Here is a 24,560-nt window from a genome sequence, read left to right as displayed (position 1 = left end):
AAGGACCGATGGGTGTTGATCACAGGAGTTCACATGGATGACCACACGGACAACAAATAATGACTAGATTAGATATTGACTGGGAATTGGATTGCTGCTGCAGCTGGCCACTTTCCACTTGAGCCTAGCGGGGTAGATCAGCTGTCAATCTGACTGGTTAGGTGTTGCAGAGTCCGGCAGAGTGAGAAGGAATCCATGGGTATGAATCGTTTTCAGTAGCCTGAGTCGCATGTGAAAAAATCTGATTTGTGTCGTTCACTCAATCAATGAAAGATCGAGTACAGATCGCAAAGGGGCAAAAAAAAAAAAGGAAATTGAATTGGATTGGCTCAGTTCAGACTGCAGTGCAAAAGTAGCATTAAATCATTTTAGGCTAAACAAAGGCTCTAAACGATTCTTCGATTATTTTAAAAAGTCGATTAATTTGATGAGTAATTGTTGATTCATCGATTGATTTTGACACCTAGAAAAATGTTTACCCTACATGTGTCCGTGAACACACACTCTAGCCGTCCTTATGTCATCTTCGCCTCACCGGGACGTTCCCGTCTCCGGTCGCAATGTCACAATCCACTGGTCCCTTTCGTTTTCCGACCGACATCAAATCTGTGTTGACCTCCCGCACGTCTCTTCATGTCGCATCTATACGACGGCGCAAGAAGACAAACACACACACACACACAACGCGCGCGCCAGCAACTTTTCCACTTTGACGAAGGCAACATTGTTGTTGATGATCATTTTGTTGGCAGTTGGCGCGGCGCGAGCGTGTACGACACTCATCGGCTCCGTGATGCGTTTCGGCAGGCTTGTACTTGTCTCGTCGCGCAGCCAGACGAATGACGGACGAGCGTTTTAATGGAGTCTCCGGATGACATTGTGTGTGCTTACGTTATCTGCGCGTGGCAGCAAATAAGGCTTTCGGCGTGAGGGTTGGCTCCATTATATATTTTTTTAAAACATAATGCCTCTTGTTGTGTCGTTATATAAAAACAGACTATTGTTAGAATAACTGTATATAGGTTATCGCGTATTTGTTTTCTGAAATAAGAATAGTGGTGGATTAGTATGAAAGAAGCGCCGTGACCCGACCAAAGGAAAAAACAGATCGAGGTTGCTCTTGATGTTCCAGAAGAACAGCAGCATGTACTGGTAGACTAAATTCCCCACTATCATAAACTGATTGTTTATGTAGATCTCTCGCCTAACCGTTTTGGGCACCAATGGCTTTTGACTTAGGGCCAACACAAAGGAATGAATGAGGAGAGGAAAGCATGTGTAACCAGTCTGGTAGAAGATCTGAGAAGGCGAGGTTCCGGTCAGCTCTCCTCGAGAGAAAAAAAACCTAGTTGTCTTCCTTCCTGTTTGTTGTTTATTAAATGTTCTATGTTCACTGAACCTGACAACTATACAGATTGCAAATGCTGCTACCGCCGAGGCCACGTCATGGCCCCCAATTCCCCCGCCACCTCTTCTCAGTCATCTACATGTGGTGCGAGATACAGTATGTTGTAGTGTCCATTTGTTGATGCATGTACAGGGATTTTTTTCCAAACTTGACCCACGCCCTCTGTTTGGGGGCATGGTCGAAGACTTGTTTGTTTTTTTAATCCTCTATCCCCACCTCATGTAACCTTATCTCTACTAAGATCTCGGAGAGGTCCGCGCAGAGCATCTTGATGGGCTTTGCCATCTGTCTCCCCCATCATTTGTTTGCATTGTATATTTCTTGGACGGTGTGAGCTTGTTGAGTCAAAATTGCGTACCTTGTGCTTGTGTAATGATATAAAGGCTATCTTATAAGTTGAACTAAATAAAAATAAATATATACACGCAATGAAAACGTGGTCGTACAACCTCTTTTTCAGGAGTACGGTGGTGTAAAGAAAATGATGATGTAGTGTCTCATTTTGCACACCGATTGACAACCGTGCAATAGCACACACGACAGAACTAAAAGAAGAAAAAGAAGAAACTCAAAACAAAAAAAAGAAGAAATTCAGAGCAAATAAGTCATGATATAGTACTGTAGCGCTGTATGCTAACTGATGAGCTGTAATTAAGTAATTTTAAAAAGGAATACAGACAGATAATTGCCAAATGTCTGATAATTGCCCAGACAGTAACGCCATAGGTTTGATACCAGCACGCTAACGTGTGCATTTCTAGGCCTCATTGGGCATATCGTAGCTATCCGGCCTGTTTTCGCACAATGAAATGCAACGGTCTGCCACTTTTTGTGTCTGGAGGGCCAAGCAAGCTTCAAAATTCCAGCAGCTGTGCAGGAACCTCATCATCTACCAAGCATAAATATCGTGCAAGCAGCACTGAACTCAGCTATAAAATGCACGCTTGGCATCAAAGTTATGACGCTTCTGTTTTGCTTTCACAATCCGAATGTTGAATTTGCTCCAAAGGAGGTAGACGGGATGGTGAACTCGAAACGATTTCAGTCCAAACTGAGAAGCCTCACAATTACATTGGCAAAGATGTGAAAGACTTCAAGAATCAGCAGACATCTTACTTGCAATTAGCAACGCAACTGTATGATACGCAGACAAATATTTTCATAATGCGAAAAACTGAAGGCAGCACAACAACTCAAAATACATTTTTTTTCCCAAGACGGACAAAGCCCAACAATAAAAATACTGTACAATATTGTATACTGTACTGTATTTTTACAGTACTGTACTGTATTGGCGTTATTCTATAAACTACACTTTTTGGACAACGTTTTTGCATTTTCCAGTATTGTGCTCATAAGGTTCTGAATACTGGAGTTTTTGTTTAATAAACAGGTTTTGGACAATCTATTTTTGCATTTCATTGCTTGCGTTGTTACATTGGTACTGTATTTTGTTCCCACATAAGGACATTTCGCTAGAAAGATTGGACAAAGCAAATATGATTCCTTACCTTACTGTGTATCCAATATATAATTATGTATGGCAATACGCCTTTGCTGTATTGCAATATATGGCAATCCACTTTTAAGACACAATACTCAGCACTACTAAATATCGTAAAAAACTCCTGGAGGAGTCAGTCAAAAAAGCTTGGAAGAATTAAGATCCTAAGAACCTGCTAAGATTCTCTACCTTGGTTACAGAGTAGCGTTGTTTGTATGCTGCGGAGGCCATTAACTGCCACCTAGAGTATGGGAGAATATCAGCCGACCACGAGGTCTCATTTCCCCGCGGAGCGTTCGCGCGTCAGGCGTAAACCAAGCTTAAGAGTCTTTCTCGCGTTCCTCAACAGGGCCACCCAAAGGCACATTGGACTTCTCCAATTTGCTGTCTAAACTGCATACCTGCCAGCTAGCCACTCCCCCTGCTCCCTCCCCACCCTCCTTCGCTCTCCCTCTCTCTCGCTCCGTCTCTCATTGCACTCATTCATCCCGAGTTGTGCCAGCTGCAAGGCAGCGAGCGCGGCCGAAGGACGCGGCGCTCGTCTACCGTTCGGCGGAGCGACCGGTTGGGTTCCTTCGGACATGGGGGGGTAGCCGGCGTCACCTCTCGCACTCTTTGAATGTCACCTCTGGAAGGATGCCGGGACGGAGCGCCCCCCGCGTCTCCTCACTGGTCCTCTCGGGAAGGCAGGACGGCATGAAGGACTCGGAACGGGGGAGTGAGTCAGGCAGCTTCCTCTTTTCCAGTTGATACCTCAGGTCCGATCCGCTTGTGCGCTTCTTGGACTTTGCGCCGTCCGTCGTCGCATCCGTTGAGATCCAAGGACTCCGCGATGGTTGAGTCAAACTTCAAGGAGATCCGGAACTGACGAGTCCGTCGGGATGAGAACATGACCGGTCCGAGCAGAAGGACGCAAACGCATCGATTCAGGGATCGCCGGATCGGGATCTTTGGCGAGTTTTGTGGTTTTTGAGGGTGGGGCCCCATCGCCGATCGTCGGTTTTCCTGCAGCTCGCGGGCTCAAGACTAGCGTAGCGCTGCTCCGTGGCCCTGGGCGAACGGGCAGGGGGGTGGCCCACGTTACCCCCCGGCACCCGGGCGCCGCCGCAGGGAACGCGCTGGCAAGATGGCCGCCCTTGCCAGCTCCCTCATTCGGCAGCGTCGGGAGGTCAAGGACCCCCAGACCAACCGTCAGATTGCCAGCAAACGAAAGCCGTGCCCCAAAAGCAACAAGTCGCTCTGCCAGAAGCAAATCCTCATTTTGATATCCAAGGTCCGATTATGCGGCAGCCGAGGGAGGAAAATGGAAAAAAGACCAGGTGAGCTCGGCTTTTTGCAGATTTGCCCCTCCCCCCGCTCCGCGTCCGCCACTTTGTCTGTCAGTTTGTGGATGGCGATGGTCTCGGGCCAGAACGCAAATTAATCCTGTGTGCAGAGGACATCCGCGCTGTAATTTCCAGTCCAGATCTTAATCCCAATCCGGGAATCCTTCCAGCCTGGTTGGCGGCACACGAGCCGGAGCCGGATCATTTCCAGTCTGCTCGGCTAATCCGCTCTCCCAACTTTGGGTCGCGTCTGCTTTGGGTCCCGTTTTGGTTGCGCTACCGGGGATGACGTTTATATTTTACTATTCATTTTGGACAAATTTGGTCTGACAGCTACCGCTTTGAACGATAGGATTCAGTTTCCCATAAGCTTTGGAAACTAAAGAAAAAAAAAAAAAAACACAGCTAAGGGAAATAGAATTTAGAAAGGAAGAGCCGAGCAATAACTCGAATGTATTCGATTAAGTTATCTTTTAAACATCGAAGACTTGAAAATGCGCTAAATTGTAAAATCTGGATTTTTGCAAAAGTGACAGAATGCTGGACAGGTGGTTTACAAGACATCTTGACAATAGATACAAACTATGGAGGAGCGAAAAAGCCAAAATTCAATAAATTAATGTGTCATTAATGAATTAAATGTTTCATTAATGAAAGAAAAGTGTCATTAAATAAATGTTTCATGGTTAATTAAATGTTTTGTTTAAAAAATGAAACATTTAATTAATGACACTTTTATTTAATATTTTAATGTATTATTTATTTATTATTTATAATTTAATATTAGTTCATTAATTAAACATATTTTTAATTCATGGCATTTCATGCTTTTAGTTTATCTGATTGGTTCCCCCACTGTCTTGGCTTAAAGGGACACTGTGTAAGATTTAGACTGTTTTTCATTACGACCAGCAGGAGGTGCTGCATTTACCATTGTCCGTAGCTATAACAAACATGGCCGCCTACGGCGAAGAGCCACCCCCATGTAATATCGTTTCATGACAACTAGACCTACAATTATATTTAAAACATGTTGTTGGTCGTTAAGAACACATTTATTTGCAAGTTTTTAACATTTATAGTCATTTAATGTATTCCTTTTTATTGAAAAACGCCCTAAATCTTACACAGAGTCCCTTTAAAGAGCGGGGAAACCACGTCGATCTTTGTTTGAACTAGAAACATTTTTGACTAGTTCAACTGTTTGATGGTGAAAAAATAAATAAATAAATAAAATCAAGATATTACAACCAAGGTAAACTGATCCGAAACATCACCACAGTCGCAACAATATCTTCAATATTGTAACACAGGGGAGCCATATATACGGCCCGAGGGCCACTTCCGGCCCGCAAACGTGTTTAATCGGGTCCGCGAGATGATTTTGATGTAAATTATGAAAATGAGCAGGAGAAACTCGAAATGTTTTAGGAGTGATAGAAATGTTAATAATATTAACATTAAGAGTGCTTTACTTGTACTATTTTGGACAGTATCAAAAAAGAATGAGACATTTGAAGTTGTCCATTCAAAGATAAATTAATATACGCAACGATTTTATTGGTCCGGCCCACTTGGGAATAGATTTTCCTTCATGCAGACTGCAAAGTTATATAAGTTTGACACCCCCGTTTTAACCTGAAGAAAAAGGTTATCAAAATTTGTGTTGACAGCTGTTTAAAAAGCTGCTAACTCCCTCACAGATTTTGCCAATGAGAGCGCCACTGCACCACCTGGTGCCAAGGATGTGCAATTGCACGTTAAACACAGGTGTCAAACTCAAGGCCCGGGGGCCAGATATGGCCCGCCATGTCATTTTATGTGGCCTGCAAAAGCAAATCATGTAAATTTCCACGACCCTTGCTAAACTACGTTCCGAAATGTTCTCTTGTCATGTATAATAAATGATAAAGTTGAGATTTTGCAATATTTTTGGTTTGTTTTGTCGCAGTAACCTCAACAACTATTATGCTTTCCTTCCGATTTCAAAATTAAGATATCGATTTTTTGTGTGCTGCAATAATAATGTATGAGACGATTTCAAATGGACTTTTGGCCCAATGAGGGATATTGTAGCTACAAATTGGCCGGTGATAAATTTTCTTTTCTCAATGCATCCTGTTATTTATTAGCAGCCTTGTGATTAGCATTCTTGGTCAACGATTGAGTTTTTTGCGGCGCGTTTGCGCAAGCTGCGCCGAGACTGCGGCTCTGTCGGCAAAGTTGACGGGGAGCACTAACGGCGACCGGCATCTGCCACGCAGGCGGTGATTAGACTCGTAAAATATGTGGGCCATTGCTGCGGAGGGGACGTTGCCTCTGGTGCTTTTGTCCCGCTTATGGATTTATGACGGCGACGGAGGGACCGGAGAATGGAGACCGGGGTCACGGGGTCGTAATGGGATGGAGCCTTTCACTCATGGGGTCCGCGTTAAGTAGCACGTATGGCGACGCGCGGTTACATCAATCAAGGAGGTCCAGCGGAGCGAGCGCACGCGCTCCGACCTCGTTTGCACGTCCTTGACGCACGCCGCGGCCCTAGGGGACGCTTTCAAGGCTTGACGACGACATGTGGAGCCACGCGGGTGTCGTCAGCTGTTTCCGATATTTTGCGTGGGGGATGCAAAGCAGCCCGCTTCTGCGTCATCGCCTCGTGCGGGGAAAGTTTGGCCGGCTGTTGTTTCCCTCGAGGCCCTTTTGGCTTATTGACTTGTGTGTGCGTGTGTGAGAGCGAGCGAGCGAGCGAGCGAGCGCGGTAGCCAAAAGCAAGGGAGGGCAAACTTTGATGCTCGTTCGATTTCTGGGAAACCTCATGCATAGATGAGATAATAAAATAAAAAATATGGCACTTCTACACATTCCACATACTGAAAACTGCTGACTTAAATGAACCCATTTTCTATATATAACTTCATTATATATATAATAATGATCACGTTTTACAAAGGATTTTTCCTGGTACTGTATTACAACTGAAAATACCTTTTTAATTAGCTGCTAAATGAGTGCAAAATCAACAAAAAATTATGAATGTATTTTTTTATTTTATGCACAAACTTACACATGAGTGCAAATGAGTGCAAAGTCAACAAAAAAATATCTAATTATGAATGTAATTTTTTATTTTACGCACAAACTTAAGCACACACACACATACTGTATTTATCTATATTTATATATATATATATATATATATATATATATATATATATATATATGTGTGTGTGTGTGTGTGTGTGTGTATAAATTTAAAAACTATGAAAAATAACATTTAAAAAAATAGTAAAATAATAAGAATAAGAATACTGTAAACTATGTAAAACATACCTAAAAATAGTACTTAAAAACACTTAAAACTGCTCATTTAGAAATAACAAATGTGTGTATTATATATATAAAAATAAATAAAAGTACATAGTACAGTATATATATATATATATATATATATATATATATATATATATATATATATATATATATATATATATAAAAATATAGTGATGAAATATTTTTTTAACGGACATTTTCTCTTATGAACTAGTAGACAGCTTGAAAAGACTAGACTTGGAAAAAAAAAAAAGAAACGAATCAGCAATCAATTTGGATCCCTAAAGTTTGGTGGCGTGCGAGTGATGAAGGCGAGTGGGCCACGCGCTCCCGTGTCCCGGCCTGACCCACATACTGTACCTTTTGTCCCACAAGGTCGACTTGACCTGCGCGGATTCCCGAATGAAGCCCAAAGCAAACGATTGATGTGCTTACATAAACAAATGATGGGATGGCGCGATAATTGAGCGAGCGGGTGCGCGGGGGAGATAATGTCGCCCCCTCCTCTGCATGCGCGCGTCACTGATATGATCTAATGGGGACGTTAAGCCGCCTATTGGATATCAAAGCCAAACCGAAATAGCCGGCGCTATCCCGGAGGCCGCGACTCCGATTCGGAACCGAGCCGAAGCGCGTCCCTGTCGGCTTCGTGATTCTTCATCTCCCGTGGCGAACGCGCACCGATCGATCGGTAATGCGCGGTGGCGTTTGGAGAGCACTCATTCAACTGGGCCTAGTTACTGCCTGGATGGACCGGGCCGCGCCGGGAACAAACGGGCCTCTTTATTAGCTTATCTTCTCAAGGACAGCGGGGCTTTGGCCCTCCCCGCTGTGTTTTCTCGCTAAATCATCTTGTTTCGGGCCCGACGTCAGAGGTTCGGCCGCTATTGTGCTACTGGGTTGCATCAGGGCGGCGCCATTGTTAACGGATCGGTATAAAACAGCGCGGGGGCGCAAGCCATGCGTCGCAATATTAGGTGCACTTGCACAATGTCTCCAATGCAATGCAATGGCATAGGCCAGTGCTTCTCAATTACATTTTACCCCCCCCCCCCCAGAAAGAGAAAAGTTTCTCTTGCACTGACTATTAATAAGATTATTATCTACAAAAGTTGCATAAGCATACCTAAATTTGTATCCTTTTTAACGAGAACAAAAGAGCAACATAAATCAACTTTAAAAACTGTTCATTGTTTTTTACAGTGTCTATAGGGGTTACAGCTTAATCTAAAAGTGAAAAAATAACTGAGGGCATCAAAGTACTTGAAACTAATAAAAAATGGTGAAAATTCTTATTTTATTGAAATGATATTTTACATGACAAAAGCAAAGCCTTTTCCCTTGGGTCATCCATGCCCCTGCTGGAATCACTACCCCCCCCCCACCCTTCAAAAAAAAATAAAAATAAAAATAAACAACACCTTGTAGCTTGTTTGCCCTGCATAGGGCTGCCTCCCATCCAATCACAGGGCACGTAGATGTTACATTCAACCTGAGGCCTTCTAGCTGGCCTTACTGTCACCAGCTCGTTATCTGATTAGCTATCGCGACTGCCTATTACCTATATATGCCCGTTCACTTACAGTGGACAGATGTCAACTCTGTTGATTGTGAAGGCCTCATGCAGATTTCACACAGCCCGTTATTTATATTATATATATATATATATATATATATATATATATATACACCTTGGCATGTGTTAGAAGTGGGACCCAGCAATTGACATGGATCGTGCGGAAATTTGGGAAGTTTTCTTGAAAGTGCTCTCAACTAATAAATGTTTGTCGTCCCCAATGAATATTGATCCCCATTTAAAGCTCGCACATGCCTACAGTGCGACTACATTATTCAGCGTGTTGCATGTATTCACTTGGCAGCCGCGCTTTAAGTGCTTTACCATGCACGCGTGCATCTTTAAATATGCTCCGCAGGGGGAGGAAAACGAAGGGATGGAAATGAAAGGCTGATTAGGACAAGCAGGACGGCAAAGGATTCATTATTGCGCAATCCGGCCGGCATCCCCTATGAGACAGATGACGCATGGATTTCTTTTAACTTATTTTTCGGCTTTGTTACAGCAACATCATGCCTTCAACACACCCTGAACATGTTTAGAAATAAAAGCAAAACCAATATATTTCCAACATAAGACACACTTGGATTTTTAGTATACTGCTCCAACACAACAGTTACATGCCCGCTTGAAGTTTACTTGTGAAGAGTAGCCCTTGGTGGTAATAGCTGTTCAAACTTCAAAATCAATACTTCCAAAGCATCTTCTTCTTTTGTTTACTGAGTGGTTGCCCCCTGGTGGCTAGCAAAAAAAAAATAAAATAAATGCTTTTTGCAGTAGCCGATAAACCGCAGGGTTCAAAGCATGAAGAAAAAAAGTAGATGCTTATAGTCTGAAATCTGCGCTAATATTATTAGTTAGCACTTGTCATCACATGTCTGGACGCTTAAGGAAAAAACGTAAAAATACGTCTTTGGGAGCGAATGAGTGAACGGCTACTCCTCAGTTCTTCAAATGGAAATACTGATCTCTGTAATCATCACATTTAAAGAAGCCGTCGCGATCCATTTGAGTCAGAGGGCGCCGGCTGTCAGCGAATCCGACACCGGCCTTGCGTGATCAAAGGAAAGGAAGACGCGGGCCGGCGTCCATTTCTGGTGCGGGCAAGTTCATTGTGGCAAGATGACGAGTGCAAGATGACGGGGCAGCATGCGCGCTCGGCTGCCGCAAGTAAACACGCGCTCGTGACCGTGTCAGGCCGCTCGGGGACAACGGCACGCCGGCGCCATCGCTATGTTGCCCACGTCTTCGCGCAAACCATGCGGCAAATTGATTGCATATAAAATGCTAATGCCGCTTTTAGTGTCCTCATCTTCAACTGTCAGCATTGTTGAAAAGAAACTGAGCGTGATGGATGTCGGGGATGTCGTGGCTTTAGGGGGCGGGGTCAAGGGTGAGTATTGTGTCTTAAAAGCGTATCGCGATACAGCAAAGGCGGACTGCGATATGTATTGCCTGCCATGTTTGTAGAAATATAAATGGCATGTTACATGTTCGAATAGACAAATTCTATTCTAATCGGCCCAGACAAAACACACATTAAACTTTTTTTTTTTTTTAAAGCAGCATGTCCACATTTTTTAACAACAAAATTCTATACAGCTGACTTTTCCAGAGATTCGCAGCTATAACACAGCAGACTTTACTGTAGTTGCTTCCTGCTTTAGTCCTGATCTCAGGTTTCTTGCTGATAAGCACATTCTGGGATGCGTTTTACGTTACCGATGAATGGAGACCAAATTTGCATTCTTTCTTTGATTGATTCTTGGTCAGGAAATGCAAGATAGAAGTTTTTTTAATTCCTGAATTAAAGGCGTTTTATTTTTAGCCAATTTGACCTCAACAAGACTTTGTTTCACTTGTGATTGATGTAACTGATGAAGACAAATGTAAACAAAACAGTCTTCTCCGGTTGTAGGGCAGTCAGTTAAAAATGAGAACCGACATCCATCAATTGAGAGTCATGTAAAGCATAAGAATGCCATCCAGTGGACATGGTTGTTAACTGCATTCTTCTACCCTGCATTAAACATCACGGTGTATTATAGCCCAGGCTTAAACCCCTTAACTGACCTTGTTTCGTGTTACACTTATATTACTGCGTTGTGTTTCAATTGCAGTATACCTGTAGAACCACAGACATGGTGTTTATTTTAAGTGTAAGTACAAAACAGAAAAGAATTAGTATGAGTGCAGACAGAATTAGACCAGCATCTGACAAATGACGGACCGGGAAGAAAAAAATAAATAAATTAAAAAAAAAATTAAAAAGGTGGTGGCGGAGGGTTGGGCAATAAATGCACCGACGAACTGATGGACAGACGATTTTATATGGCTTGAAAAACTGAAAACCAGCAAAAACGGAAAAGGGGCGGGGCTCTGACGAATGTCGGACCAGCAAAAAAATATAAGTTGCCACCTCGACCAATTCATTCATGTTCATAATTTTTGGGGATCGCTTACATTTGCAAAAATAAATACATTGACAAATAAACCCTGTCTAAACTGACAAAATTGTCGTGAGCACAAGTTCTGCCCCGTGGTGGGCCAGCGCACAGGTGCGTGACACGTCCTTGACAGAATGTGGCAGCCGGCTGACGGCGTGCACACACGCACAGAAAGTATCTACAAAGCTCTCACCCCAAAGTTCATTGGCGTGCAGATGAGAGCGAGAGAAAGCAGCGCGGCGCCTTCCAAAAGTGGGACCTTCGCCATTAAATTATCCATCACGCAATTAGACCCGGCGAGGAGAACGCGGGCGGGGGGGTAGCTTCGTTAGGAGGCTTAAGTTAGGTCAGCAGTTGTCAAACTTTTTTTTAAATCATTTACACCCTGTGAATTCTTTTTTTTTTATTTCCGCCAATCAGCCCAGGCAAGCGCTAAAAAAAAGACAAAATGAGAATACACATTCAAATTAGGCTTTACAAACTCAAGACATATATTTTGCAAGAAGTCGATTCATGTTCCAGTTGATTTGCTCTCAATTCGAAAATAGCCCAACATTAAAAAGCATGCTAATAATGCTAATATCTGCCAAAACCCCGTCGCCCCCGGTAATATCAAATGTCTTGTGATATTCGCAAGCGGAGTTGCAATTGGTTGTTGGCTTAGCTTGTGAGTGTCATGTGACCAAACGCAGAAACGTTGCGATTCATTTCCTGTCATGCCCTGAGCCCTGAACGCATGTGGTGTCATTTTCAGTCAACACCAGAGGTAAAAACAAAAGCGGCTGGATTATGCTGCTTTATATTCCACAAGAGAATTATTCATTAAAATAAATGAAATACTTCATTATTTTTTTCTACAGAAGTCATTTCATAACGTGAATCTTTTTGTAAGTGGAGGCACTACTGTAAATAGCCTAATTCGTCCCTAGGCCCCCCCCCCAAAAAAAAAAAATCATAAATAAATAAATTATAGCAGTTGATAATGCAGTTCATTTGTTTGCCTTGAGATGGCGCAAGTATTGGCGGTAGGTGTAGAGAATGTTGTTTAGGTTGTTTTATTTGTACATGTTTATTATGCATTTCCAGTGGTATTTGTTTTTGGATCATTTTGAGCAAGTTCGTTTGCTTAAGTTTAGTTTAAGGGCATGCAAAGTACTTTCTGTGTTGTGTTGTTTACCTAGTCAACTGATGTGCGAACTATGTGCTACCAACATGCTAACGATGTGCTAACGACGCTAACATCAGAAGTGATTCAAGAGATCCCTAATATCATTATTTTGGTTGGGGACCTCTGCATTAGTGATATCCCAATCTTAAGATTCGCGTTCTTTCTTTGTGTATCGATCTTTTGTTAAATCAAATGAGGAGCAACTTGGATGGCAGATGGGAGAATTGAGGCGGCTCCAAAAGTGCAAAGAGACGGAGGTGGCGCCAGGCCCCTTCGGGAACATTGGGTCATGAAGGACGGCCCTTCACTGAAATGTATCATCGTTATTTTTTCAAGCGTTTCGGCTTTATTGGCCGTTTTGAAGTGGGACGCGGCGGCTCCCGCCCCGGCGCTCGGGTTGCTGACATTCACAAAGGTCACGTGGGCGGCTGGAAAATAAAACACCTCACATCTACACACCGCCTCTTCCTTCACGTTGCGCGCATAAATGGAAATATTAACATATATATTTGCCTTTAGTGGGTATCGCACGATGTGCGTAAGGACAAGCTCAGTCTGAGGGGATGGGGGGGGAAGACATTAAATTCTCATCATGAAACTCAGCAGATTCAGTCCATTTTTCATGTGTGATGTTCGGGGAGGGGGGGGGGGTTCACTCACACTTTACCACCATGAACACATTTTCTCTTTCTTGAAATTGCCGCTCTTTCCGAGCATTACAAATGTTGGCTCGTGTGTAAGGAACAACACATCTATGGTCCCAGGGGGAAAGTTTGACCCAACTTGGGCTTTTTGATATTTTTGATGTGTGATATCAGAGGAAAAGCAAACAAAAAAAAAACACTAGGAGGCTAAAATATCCTATAGATTGTCAAAACAAGGCGACTTTCAATATGCCATGCTGCCTTCCTTTCTAAATGCTTGCAAACAGGAGGTTGAGAGGTACACCCTGCAGATGTCAAATTTAGCCCATGTCGTGCTCATTTACTGCCATTCAAAATTGGAAATATTGTTAATTTTGGACATATTGAAAACCTGATGTTAAATCTTGCATTACCCCCGATTTTGGCATTAATCCTTTCAACGGCAACTCGCGAACGGGGATGAATAGAAATGTTTGTATTGACACCCCAAACCACCAGGTGGCGGTAGCGGCCAACTTATGACATTTGCAAGCCTTTTAAGGACTTCAATGACTGACTTATCCTGGACTCCCATAATGCAAAAGTCTTCAAAAGTCATAATATTCTAATCATGACATAACAAATAATGTTTCATTTTCATAAATCTATAAATATAAATCGTAGTCACTTCTGCAGTTACTTCTGCGTAGTTACATTTGTGGAACATAGCTTTTCCCTACTATCTATATATATATATATATATATATATATATATATATATATATATATGGATAGGGCTGATGCCACTGGACATTTTGATAGGTTGAATATGAATATATTTTTAAATTTGACAATGTTATGACCCTTTCAAAGTCAGCCCAAGTTGGCCAGGCAAGTGAAAAATCCCCAGACACCCAGGGGTTAAACAGCAAGAAGTATTGAGCGGAGGACCGATGTTCTCCGCAGCGCTGACCTTAGCCACCAAGAGAGACAAAGTAACAGAGGCGTCCAAGGTGGGAAGGAAAAGAGATCCATCTTGGCCAGATGGGCCGATAGCAAAGAGGAAGCAGGGCCTCCAAAGTCGATGGCGGCGATAGGGAGACATCACAAGTTGGCTACCTGAGGGAGTCGGTAACATTTGCTGAGGTATGACGCTCAAGGATGCAGGTAGCAGAAAAGCTCTTCTGACCCAAAAGGAATCTGATTTTTAGTGTGTCATGATTATCATAAACTTCGGCCTATCTGCAGTTTTTCAACAAGCCACCAGGGGGCAATCTGCAGCAAATACAGCTGGCAGGCTTTCCATCGGGCGTGTTACTGTTGTGTGTTTGCAGTATTCTGAGAACGGGCGTATGTCTGTGTTGTGTTCAGAGGTGAGCATCTTACATTTTTTTTCATTCGTCATCCGTCAGAGCCCCACCCCCTTTCCGTCGTCATTGGCACGTCGTTTTTTTCAAGCCATACGGAATTCTAATCGTCAATTCGTCAGCCTGTCTGTGTACTTTTGGCCAACCTTCCACCACCACTAGAGGGCAACATTTGACCTTTTTTTCTGTTCCGTCATTCGTCAGGCGCTTGTCTACTTCTGTCTGCACTCATACTAATTTTTTTCTGTTTTGTTTCTGTCTGTGGTTCTACAGTTACACTTCGACTGAATCATAACACAGTGATATTTTTCCGATGATATGATGCAAAAAATAGTTGTACATGAGTACGTGTAAGCATTTGTACCTCACTTTACATTTCTGTCCAATATTATATAAACAGGGACTGATGTTAGTGCTACATCTCAATGTAACAGGAACACTCAGGCTTGAGACACAGCAGCTTCAAATATTAACTACCACTCCCCCCCAAATACAGACACACACCCTCAGGGTCATGTTATGGTTTCCTGCGGAAGTCCACATGTAAGATTAATGTCATTGAGGGAAGTCGGGGAATACTGCGTTTGTGTATGGCAAGGACGTTAACGGGGACGGGAGTGTCCGTTTGCGGCCGAGCGAGGTTTGCGTGCGGCGAGCGGCAAGGGGAAACACTGGGGAAGAGTCGGGGGGGGGGGGGGGGGGGGGGGGGGTGCCGGCGCACTGCCGAGGGGGTGTACCTCACGCGATCTTATTCTTAGTCGCTTGTTTGTGTTTTCCTGTAAAGTGACTTTGAATAGCTTGAGATGCACAGAAGTAAGCTCTTGGTTTTCGCGCTTAATGGGGACCGGAGCACCCCAGCGATAAGTGAATTTGCCCTCGTCCCCCTCTAGCTCGTCTCATTATGATAATTATTTCAAATAAGAATAAGGCTGATATAAAAATGCATGAATGTGCATCAAAATTCTTTTATGTGGCTGATGGATCTATTTTCCTCGAATGCTGTTGGATTAAAAACTATATATATCATTTTTAAGTTACTGTTTATAGGGCGCACCCTTACTTTTGGCCTTCATTTGTGGGGAAATAAAAAAGTGTGTCTTACATTTAGGGAATTATGTTATCAATCTTAATGTCCTTCCTTTATTCTCATGCAAAGGATGTATCCATTTTCTTAAATTAGAAAATTAAAAGAAATAAAGATAATGAGGGTTTTACGATGCTTCATGTCCTTCGGATTAGAACACGGATTAGCACCCGTGCCTCGAGTTGGACACCTGTGCAGCGCTGCATGGATTTGAATGAAGCTGGCTCAAACGGGAGGGAAAAAAATTCGGCAAATCAGTTTAATTAAAGAGTAGTGATGCATGAGATTGCATTGGGAGCCTATGGTGCAAAGGATATGATTACACAGGCAGGCGGGCACACGCAGATTGGGGAGATGGAAAAAAAAAAAAAACATGCAAAAAAGATTTTGCAGCCACATTTTGAGGGGGGTGGGGGGGGGGGGGGGCACCAGAGGTTGTTTTCCTGCTGTGGTCCCATCAGGAGCCAGGTGGTCCTGAGCGGATAATTAAGTCGATCCAACGGATGCAACAAGTGTCCTATCAGGAGCTGGGCCAAAAAAAGAAAAAAAAAAATCTAGTGAAGTCTGCCTACGGTGTATATTGAGACTCGACCAACAAATCAAGGAAATGTTTTAGAAATCATTGCATCTGCCTCAGTGTGAAAATAACTTTGAGCACATCTGCCCACAAAGCTGATTATGGGAGCCCATTTACACTAGTTTAAAAAAAATAAATACATATTAAAAAAAAGCATTCCTTTGTTTTTTTTTAAACTGACAGAAGCATTTTTTTCCAAGATTCTTTTTTTTACTGTGAGTGAGGTTTTTGGGTAATTTGTTTTGTAATTTGTTTTAGAGAGTGTGTTTCAGAATTTGTTTTAGTTGTGTGTGTGTGTGTGTGTGTGTGTGTGTGAGGTTGTCAAAACCTGTATCTACTTATCTACCTTTTCATTTTGGCTTTTTCTTTCCATGCTGGAGCAAATTTCGGTTTGTGTGTGTGTGTGTAATATCAAATAAGGATTGAATGATATTTAAAGATGGCTAGGCGCAAAGCTAAGTTGCTTTGCGATTTTTCTAGCTAACATGCTTACACACTGTGCTACCATGTTAAGCTAACAAATATCTTTATCAAAGTTGAACAAGTATGTTTATAAAAACGAATAAGATGGAGAAGCCATGCTAACCACTAAGCTAGCATGTAATATATAGAAGCACTGAGAACTCGTTCCGGAGAACTGGAGAGTAACCGTTTATGAACAGCAAATAATCAGGGAAATTAAGTGTGACATAATTAACTGTTGTTCTCTGTAATAAAAGCTACTTTTGCACCACCCCCTGCACATTTTCCAGTTATGCAAACCAAGGATGCCGCAATCTGCGGGTGACAAGTGAAGCCATTAAAAACGTGAAAAATTAACAAATCGGCAGGCCAAAAAAAAAAAAAAAAGACAAATTAAGACAAATGAGGCAAAAAAAAGGTAATCACACAATCTAATATAGTGCGCAATTTACCGCAGCGAGGAGATGAGACGCTTGCGCGTGCGACATGACTGACGCTTCCTCTGACTGATGGATTGCGGCACCTCGTTCGGCAGAAGCTGCCGGTGGGGGCCCGTGTTCACTTTGCAAATGAAAGTGATAAAAGCCATGTGACCTGCGGCAAAACAACAACAACAACAACGACACCGCAAAAATTCCTCATTAGGCATCTCTTAATTGCCTCAGTTGGGAAAGAAAATGATGCTTTTTTTTTGGGGGGGGAGCAACTCCCGACACTCGTTTTGGGTCTCTGGCGTGTGTGCAGCCTGATTAGCATTGTGCCCCATGTTCCACTGCTGTAGCTTTTTGAGCGCGCCTATGACAGGGCGAGCATGCAGAAGAACGAGAGCGAGAGAGCCACATGAAGGAGGAAGAAGCGCCGGCTCAGCATTTTGCCAAGCGGGGAAGACGAGAGGCAGGTGGTGAGCCGTGGCGGTATAAGCGGCAGCCAAAATATTAGGTATGGTTGCGCGGCTCATTAGTGTTAAAATAATTGTATATAGGTTATACCATATTTGTTTCTGCAACGTGTATATTGGTAGACATGATTTTTTTCTGTTGGCGTAGTCATGTCTCATCACAGGGATGATGACTTATTGACCAAATAACAGGCATGATGACCTAATCACAGGATGGAACCGTACAGGGTCTGTCGCTATGTTCCTGGGAAAGAATATAGCAGTGATTGCATGGACTGATAGTATATGGACCGCCAACTCCATCCCCCACCATCAGAAACTGAATGTAACCTTGCTGACATAATGTCCCCCCTAACCTTTCAGGGTTGAAAGTGGTTTTGTAACCAGACTGGAATGAGATCTGAGAAGGTGCAGGTCCCTGTCTGCCCTCCTCGCGAAAAAAAGCTACTTGTCTTCCTTCTGGTTTGTTGTTTATTAATTGTTCTAGGTTGCCTGAACTTAAGCCTGAAAAACTAACTTAATTACTGATTATTTGCTTTGAAAAGTAATTCAATTAATAACAAGTCACTTTAGCATTAGAGTGCCTCGTTTTCACATGTGGGATTGATTCCAGTTGGAGGCTTTAAACTGTTGAAATTTTTTGAAAGGATAACATTGTTATTTTATTACAACCTGATTTTTAGCACACACAATGGGTCATTTATTGAAAGAAAATCCTAAAAAAAATAAGTTATTTTGTTTAAAATAATCCAGAAAGTTGGGTCGAACTGAATCCAAATATTGGATTGATTGGTTGACCAATAATTGGTATACTTTGGGTAGTTTTGTAACTAGCGCTAACCCTAACAAATAAAAGAGGGGTGGACAGAAACCCGTAACCAGAATGGTAGAAGATCTCTAAAGTTTCACATCTTTGTCCCCTCTCCTCGCGAGTAAAAGTGCGTTGTCTTCCTTCTGGTTTGTTGTTGAGTAAATGTTCTAGGGCACCTGAAATTGACAATTAGCTCCATCAGACACTTCTTTGTATCATCGCAGAGAAAAGTATTGCATAGTTGTCTCACCAGTCTGACATCAAGATACTCCCAAAATTCATGGCAGTTTTATTTTTCACAATCCAAAATTTCATATTTTCCCCAAAATGTGAACATTTTCACTCATAATTCTACATGTATTCCACATAAGACCATCCGTCAGTCAACGAGTCATTTACAAGGTTCCAATTTGAAATTCAAAACATATAGCTCATTGATTTTCAGGACGCCAACACTTCCACAAATCAAAAACTCCCAATTTTTCACCACAAAAAAATTCTACCCCCCCAAAAAAAAATCAACACTAATGACCTTTTCAACCTAAAACCACACATATGCACACACACACATTTTTTTCAAGTCCGAAAGATGTTGCGCCTTCTCGGGCTGGAAGGACGCACGCGAGTCGTATCTGCATGATTATTGCGGCACTTTGTCTCTGTCACTTGTGCCTGCGAGTGATAGCGTGGCACATTCCTCGTGTCGTCTGAAGAGCTTCTCCAGACAAGAAATTGCTTTGGATTTGCCCCCTAATGGCTCTTGGGGGAATTTTCGCCATCCATCTTGGTAGGAGTCTGCACTTAGCATGAAGAGTGCATTAAACAGCTGAAAGATGGAGGCTAGCCAAAAAAACAAACAAAACAAAAGCGCCAGGAAAGGAGAAGGGAGATCAAAGTGTGCGTTTGTTGTTAGTTCTGCCGATTGAATTGATTTGAGCGTTAGAAGAGCGAGGTGACGCCGTTTTCATCATGGCCGCCTTCTCGGAGCTCTTTGACCTTCAAGGGCCTAGGCGACCTCGTCCCGGCCACCTCGGGGGGAAGATATCTTCATCTCCACCCCCGCGTTGGCCGTCGGCTACTTATCTAATCACGTGCAAGCTTCTCGAATCCATTTGGACCCCGTTTGCAGGTATCTCCTACCTGGGAAGAAAATGCCCGCTCTTCAGCTTGAGTGATGGGAAATCTCGATGGAGTCCAGCGTCAAAATTATTTGACGAGGAAGCCAGAAAGCTTTGTAGTGCTGGACTCAATTATTGCTTGGGTTATTTCACACACACACACACATATATATATATATACACACACACACACATATATATATATATATATATATATATATATATATATATATATATATAATATTTCATTCATTATATTGGATGTGTTTACATTTGTTTGTTTTGTTTATTTATGATACGTTTTTTGTTTATCATCTTTCATTTGATTTTTTTATAATAGTGTTCATATTTACATTTGTTTTTGTTTTTTGTTTATAAGCTCTATCGTTCAACTTGTCTATAATTACATTTTTCATTTATTACATTTTTATGTAGTTTTTTTGTTTATTTCATTGAATGCGATGACATTTGTTTTCATGTTTTTTTTAATTATATTTCGTTCATCATTTGTGGTTTTTTCATTATATATGTTTTCATTCTTTATGTTTTTCCTTTGAATGTTTTTTCAATTGATATAGTGTATGTTTTTAATTTGTTTACGTTTAATAAGATGGATCTATTGACATTTATTTTTAAGATTTTCTTTCATTATACTGTATGTATTTACATTTGTTTTGCTTTTGCGTATTATTTTTTCTTGTCTCATTTGATTTTTGTGTTTTTTTATTTATTATGTGTTTCTTTCAAGGTCATAAGATTTTTTTGTAAGATTTTTTTTTCATTATTCCTTAACTTTTTTTTTCTATCGTATGGATTTAAATAGGTTTCTTCATGTATTATCAGCTTTTTTGTCCATTTGTTTAGTGACTTTTTTTGTTAGTTACTTTTCTTTCAATTATTGTTTTTTTTGTTTATTATCCTTTTTTTTGGTGATACGAGTGTTTTTTTTGTGTTTGTTTTGAATGTCTTACCGCTTATTACACCATATGCCTTGGTCATTGATATTTTTTGTATTTGTTATACTGTATGTCTTCTATTTATTTTAATTTTATTTTTTGTTTATATAATTGAATGGCTTTCCTTTATTATGTTTTTTATTGTTTGTTTAGGACGTTTTTCAGTGGGCAGCTCTGTGCTCATTGAATAGCACTTTGCCACACAGTTAACGGGACCCGACTTCAAATCCACCAAGTTCTGGCCTTCCTGTGTGGTGTTTGCATGTTCTCCCCGAGCCTGGGCAGGTTTTCTCCATTTCTCTGTTTAAATATTCTCAAAGTTCAAAGCATAACGTAAAAAAAATAAAATGAACGCCATGAAACAGCGAGAGGTGAAGCGGTTTTAATGGAGCGAGGCCTGTATGCCATTTTGTGGCAATGAAATGCGATGAGAAAATCATCAGAAATTTTGACCTCGGTTCTTGCGAAGTGGCATTTGCTTTTGAAGGTTATTTACACTCCCGAGTCCCTCGATCTCTCGTCCCCTCCCGCCATCGCCGACGGCGTCTTGGCTCCTCTCTTGATGAGCACTTTTGTCTTCTGCCTCTCATCCCGTTTTCTATCAGGCTCTTTATCCCGTCTGCTTATCTTCCTCCCCACACGCGCTCGCTAGCGCTTTCGTCTCCAGCGGCTCCTTTTGTCCCTGGGACTCGATCATTTGACACTTTTTAGTTTTAAGCTTTTTAAATCAGTCGCTCTTAAGAGTTCAGTTTGACCTCATCGTCTGTATAGGATTTTTTTTTTTTCCCCATTTAAGCGAGAGTCCATTTATATTTAGAGCTTTGCTTGTACTGCCTATTCATTGATTCATAGGGCCACAACTGTTTTAGATTTGAATGAGGCTGATGCCAATGCCGGTTTTGGCATTATTTTCATTAGAATGACATTTGTCTGTATTTACAAGGTCTATAGCAAGGTTTTATATGTATTTGTACCAAAAAAAGACTAGAACATTATATAAAAAGCACAAATGTCATTACTATGATTCTCGAGAAGCATTATTTTCATTGACGTTTCCCTCTTTTTCTCGTTTGCCATTGCTGCAGCCTTTACATGTTGTAGGGTAGGTGCGCAAAGAATCGAGGTAAATTGGGGTCATATAGACCTTATCTGTAGCCCTACTCATTATGTTGGCAGATAATTAAGGGAAGTCTTGAAATATTGTTACAACAAAACTTATTTCGAATTATACCGTATTTCTCTGAGTACAAGTTGACCTCGCTTATAAGTTGACCCCCCACACACACGTTTATTTTACTTCAATTCGGGTAATAAAAATGCGAGTACAAGTTTACCCTTGACTTTAGTGGTTACATAGGACATGTGATGGACTTGTTCGAGTGTACATCCAAGGGCAGAAGGACACAAGTCAAGCCGCCTTTTCCTTTTCATCATACGTCAAAGTCCGCCAGAAAAATGATCCATGCAGCCTCCTTGTTGACAACAAACAGGCAATAAGGCAGCGCCAAAGTGCGTTTTTCAACGTTCTGTGCATACGCTGTAAAATGGATGCATACTATACCGTATTTGATGTACCGTATAATCCGCAATTTCAAGCGCACCTAAAAGCCTTATTTTTTTTTTTAAAAACCTAATGGTGCGCCTTATAATCAGGTGCACCTTATATATGGATCAATATTGAGATTGGGATTCGTAGATGGGGAATAACTGATAAATTAAGCTTGACCCGTTTCTTCAGTGTGTTTATAGTTGAACGAGGTTGGTCATATTGACATTGAGTTATTGTGCTATTGAGAGTTTAGAGTTAGTATTTGAGTTATTATTATTATTAGAGTATTACTATATTGTGATTAAAAAATTTAAAAATATGCCATTAATTGAGGGTACGCCTTATAATCAGGTGCGCCTTATATGTGGAAAAAGTTTTAAAATGTGTCATTAATTGAGGGTGTGCCTTATAATCCGGTGCGCCTTATAGTGCGGAGAATGCGATATATATATATATATATATATATATATATATATATATATATATATATATATATATACTCATTTTAAGCCTTGTAAAAAATGTGATATTACTTATTTCACATCTGAATTAATATTATTCAAACACAGATATGTGGGGAAAAAAAATTGGCCTGTTTTGAGTTACGCGGCTGCAATTCAATTGTCTTAATACAGGGGTTGAAAATGAAGGAAAAAAACTCGACTTGTACTCTGAGAAATACAATAGTTTGGGTCACAGTGCAGGTAAAACAACTCCAAATGCATTTGCAAAAAAAGGGAGAGATTTGCTTTTTGCACTGATATTCCAACTGGAAATTGATTCAAAGCTTAGGTTCAATTTGCCCTCCAAAGCATGTTGAGCAGCTGATATTGCGTCACGTTTGGAATGTGGAACATTTCCGAAACACAAAGAAACGTGTTTAAATCCAGCCCTGCAAACACTTCCACGGATGAAGATGAAATGGAAATTGAAAAGAAGTGCTTCCAGTTAAATGTGATCATCGTAATCCTATTAGATAAATAACAACATCTCCATGGCCTCTGGGCAGCACGCAAGAAGCTTTTGCTGGTATTTATTTCTTTTAGCTCTTCTTATATGCCAACTTTATCTGCCAAGCAGCCTTTTTTTTCCCCTTCCTTCAGCATTAGCGGAGTTCACGTTTTGTGTGCGTCTTTGTTGACCTTGCGTGTATCGGACATGGCTTTGTACTTTTCCTAATTATTCTCAGGGTGCAAACTTTGGGCTTTGACTGCACTTCATCACTTTCATCCTTATTGATCCGCCAAAAAAGTGTGAAGAGAAAGCAATGCGGAGAAGATTTTTTTTCAAGTTCCTAAAAAAAATAAATAAAAAATTCCATTGTTCCCCCAAAACCTTTTGACACATTCTCCATCCAATACATGGGATGTTATTACTCTTTTTATACATTAAGTGTTTACCATTTGAAGCCATAAATGCTGAGAGATGAAATACTAGCAGTTGTAAAATCTATACTGTATATCCACAGATTAATAGCCCGGGGCCTCTTGCGCTTATGGAGAGAGAGGGAGAGAGAGAGAGTGAGCGAGCGAGCGAGAGAATATTGGCGTCGGTAGGGAGTTACAAGCTTATTAAGTGTGCAAAAGAGGCGGGAAGTGGCCTCGGTCAAGAAGGACTTTCTCAAAAAAATCTCCACTGGTAAACGACGTTGACCTTTGCGGAGGCAAAAGACGACGGAAGGCCGAGTTTGACTTTTAAACGATACGGAACATCAAAAGCACATGGATGCGTTCTGCATCCTGGCCAGTGTGACTTCCAGCTGCCTCGGAGAGATATTACTCGACAAAAAGTGTTTTGTCTCTAGTCGTCAGTGGGTGCCAGAGACAATATGGCGGGTGAATGACAAGAAACCGAAAAGAAAAATGTGGACTTAAGCAGCGGGTTTTTGTTTGTGGAAAGTGGAGCGAAGGACTGTTGGTTTAATCTCTGACAGACGGACGTTTAGACAAGAAACATAAAAAAAGAAACAAATTCAGTCAGTTTTTAGATGAATCAAGGTTTGCACGGGTGCTTTATTATTACGGTAGCGTTCACCTTTGTCATAAGGGGTCATGTTTTTACTGTTGAGTGGTTGATTCTTTGCTGTATCCGTTGTCGTGGAGTTGCTATGTTTCTTTAGCTTACTTTATTATGTCAAGCGGGATTGACATCTTGACGCATGATTTCTGAGTTTAGTTTCCGAGTCTGACTCAAGTTGCTTTCAACGAGAGGGCTTTATTGCTAATTCTGCAACTTGAAGCCTATCCAGAGTCTCTTGTCGCAAAGTCAAGGTCGATTACACTTCTCAGCCTGCTTCCAAAACAATCGCTATCTGGACTTCTTCCCCTGGAGGACAAAGAGTTCTTGAGATACGACAATTT

At 41.5% G+C, this 24,560-nt stretch overlaps 2 protein-coding genes across 4 annotated transcripts in view; one reads left to right on the top strand and one right to left on the bottom strand.

Annotated features, from left to right (window-relative positions):
• nlgn2a (neuroligin 2a) overlaps positions 1-24,560 on the bottom strand; it is a 201,680-nt gene that overhangs the window by 118,176 nt on the left and 58,944 nt on the right. The window lies entirely within an intron of this gene.
• fgf11a (fibroblast growth factor 11a) overlaps positions 3,368-24,560 on the top strand; it is a 45,256-nt gene continuing 24,063 nt past the window's right edge. Inside the window, exon 1 of the mRNA XM_088407572.1 lies at positions 3,368-4,231. Coding sequence (XP_088263698.1) covers positions 4,039-4,231 — 193 coding nt within the window. The 5' untranslated portion in view covers positions 3,368-4,038. The remainder of the gene's footprint in view (positions 4,232-24,560) is intronic.

The sequence above is a fragment of the Hippichthys cyanospilos genome, chromosome 1 (assembly GCF_059441005.1).
Source record: "Hippichthys cyanospilos isolate Australia breed blue-spotted pipefish chromosome 1, RoL_Hcya_1.0, whole genome shotgun sequence".
Lineage (NCBI taxonomy): Eukaryota > Metazoa > Chordata > Actinopteri > Syngnathiformes > Syngnathidae > Hippichthys > Hippichthys cyanospilos.
This window is presented reverse-complemented; position numbering and strand designations above follow the sequence as displayed.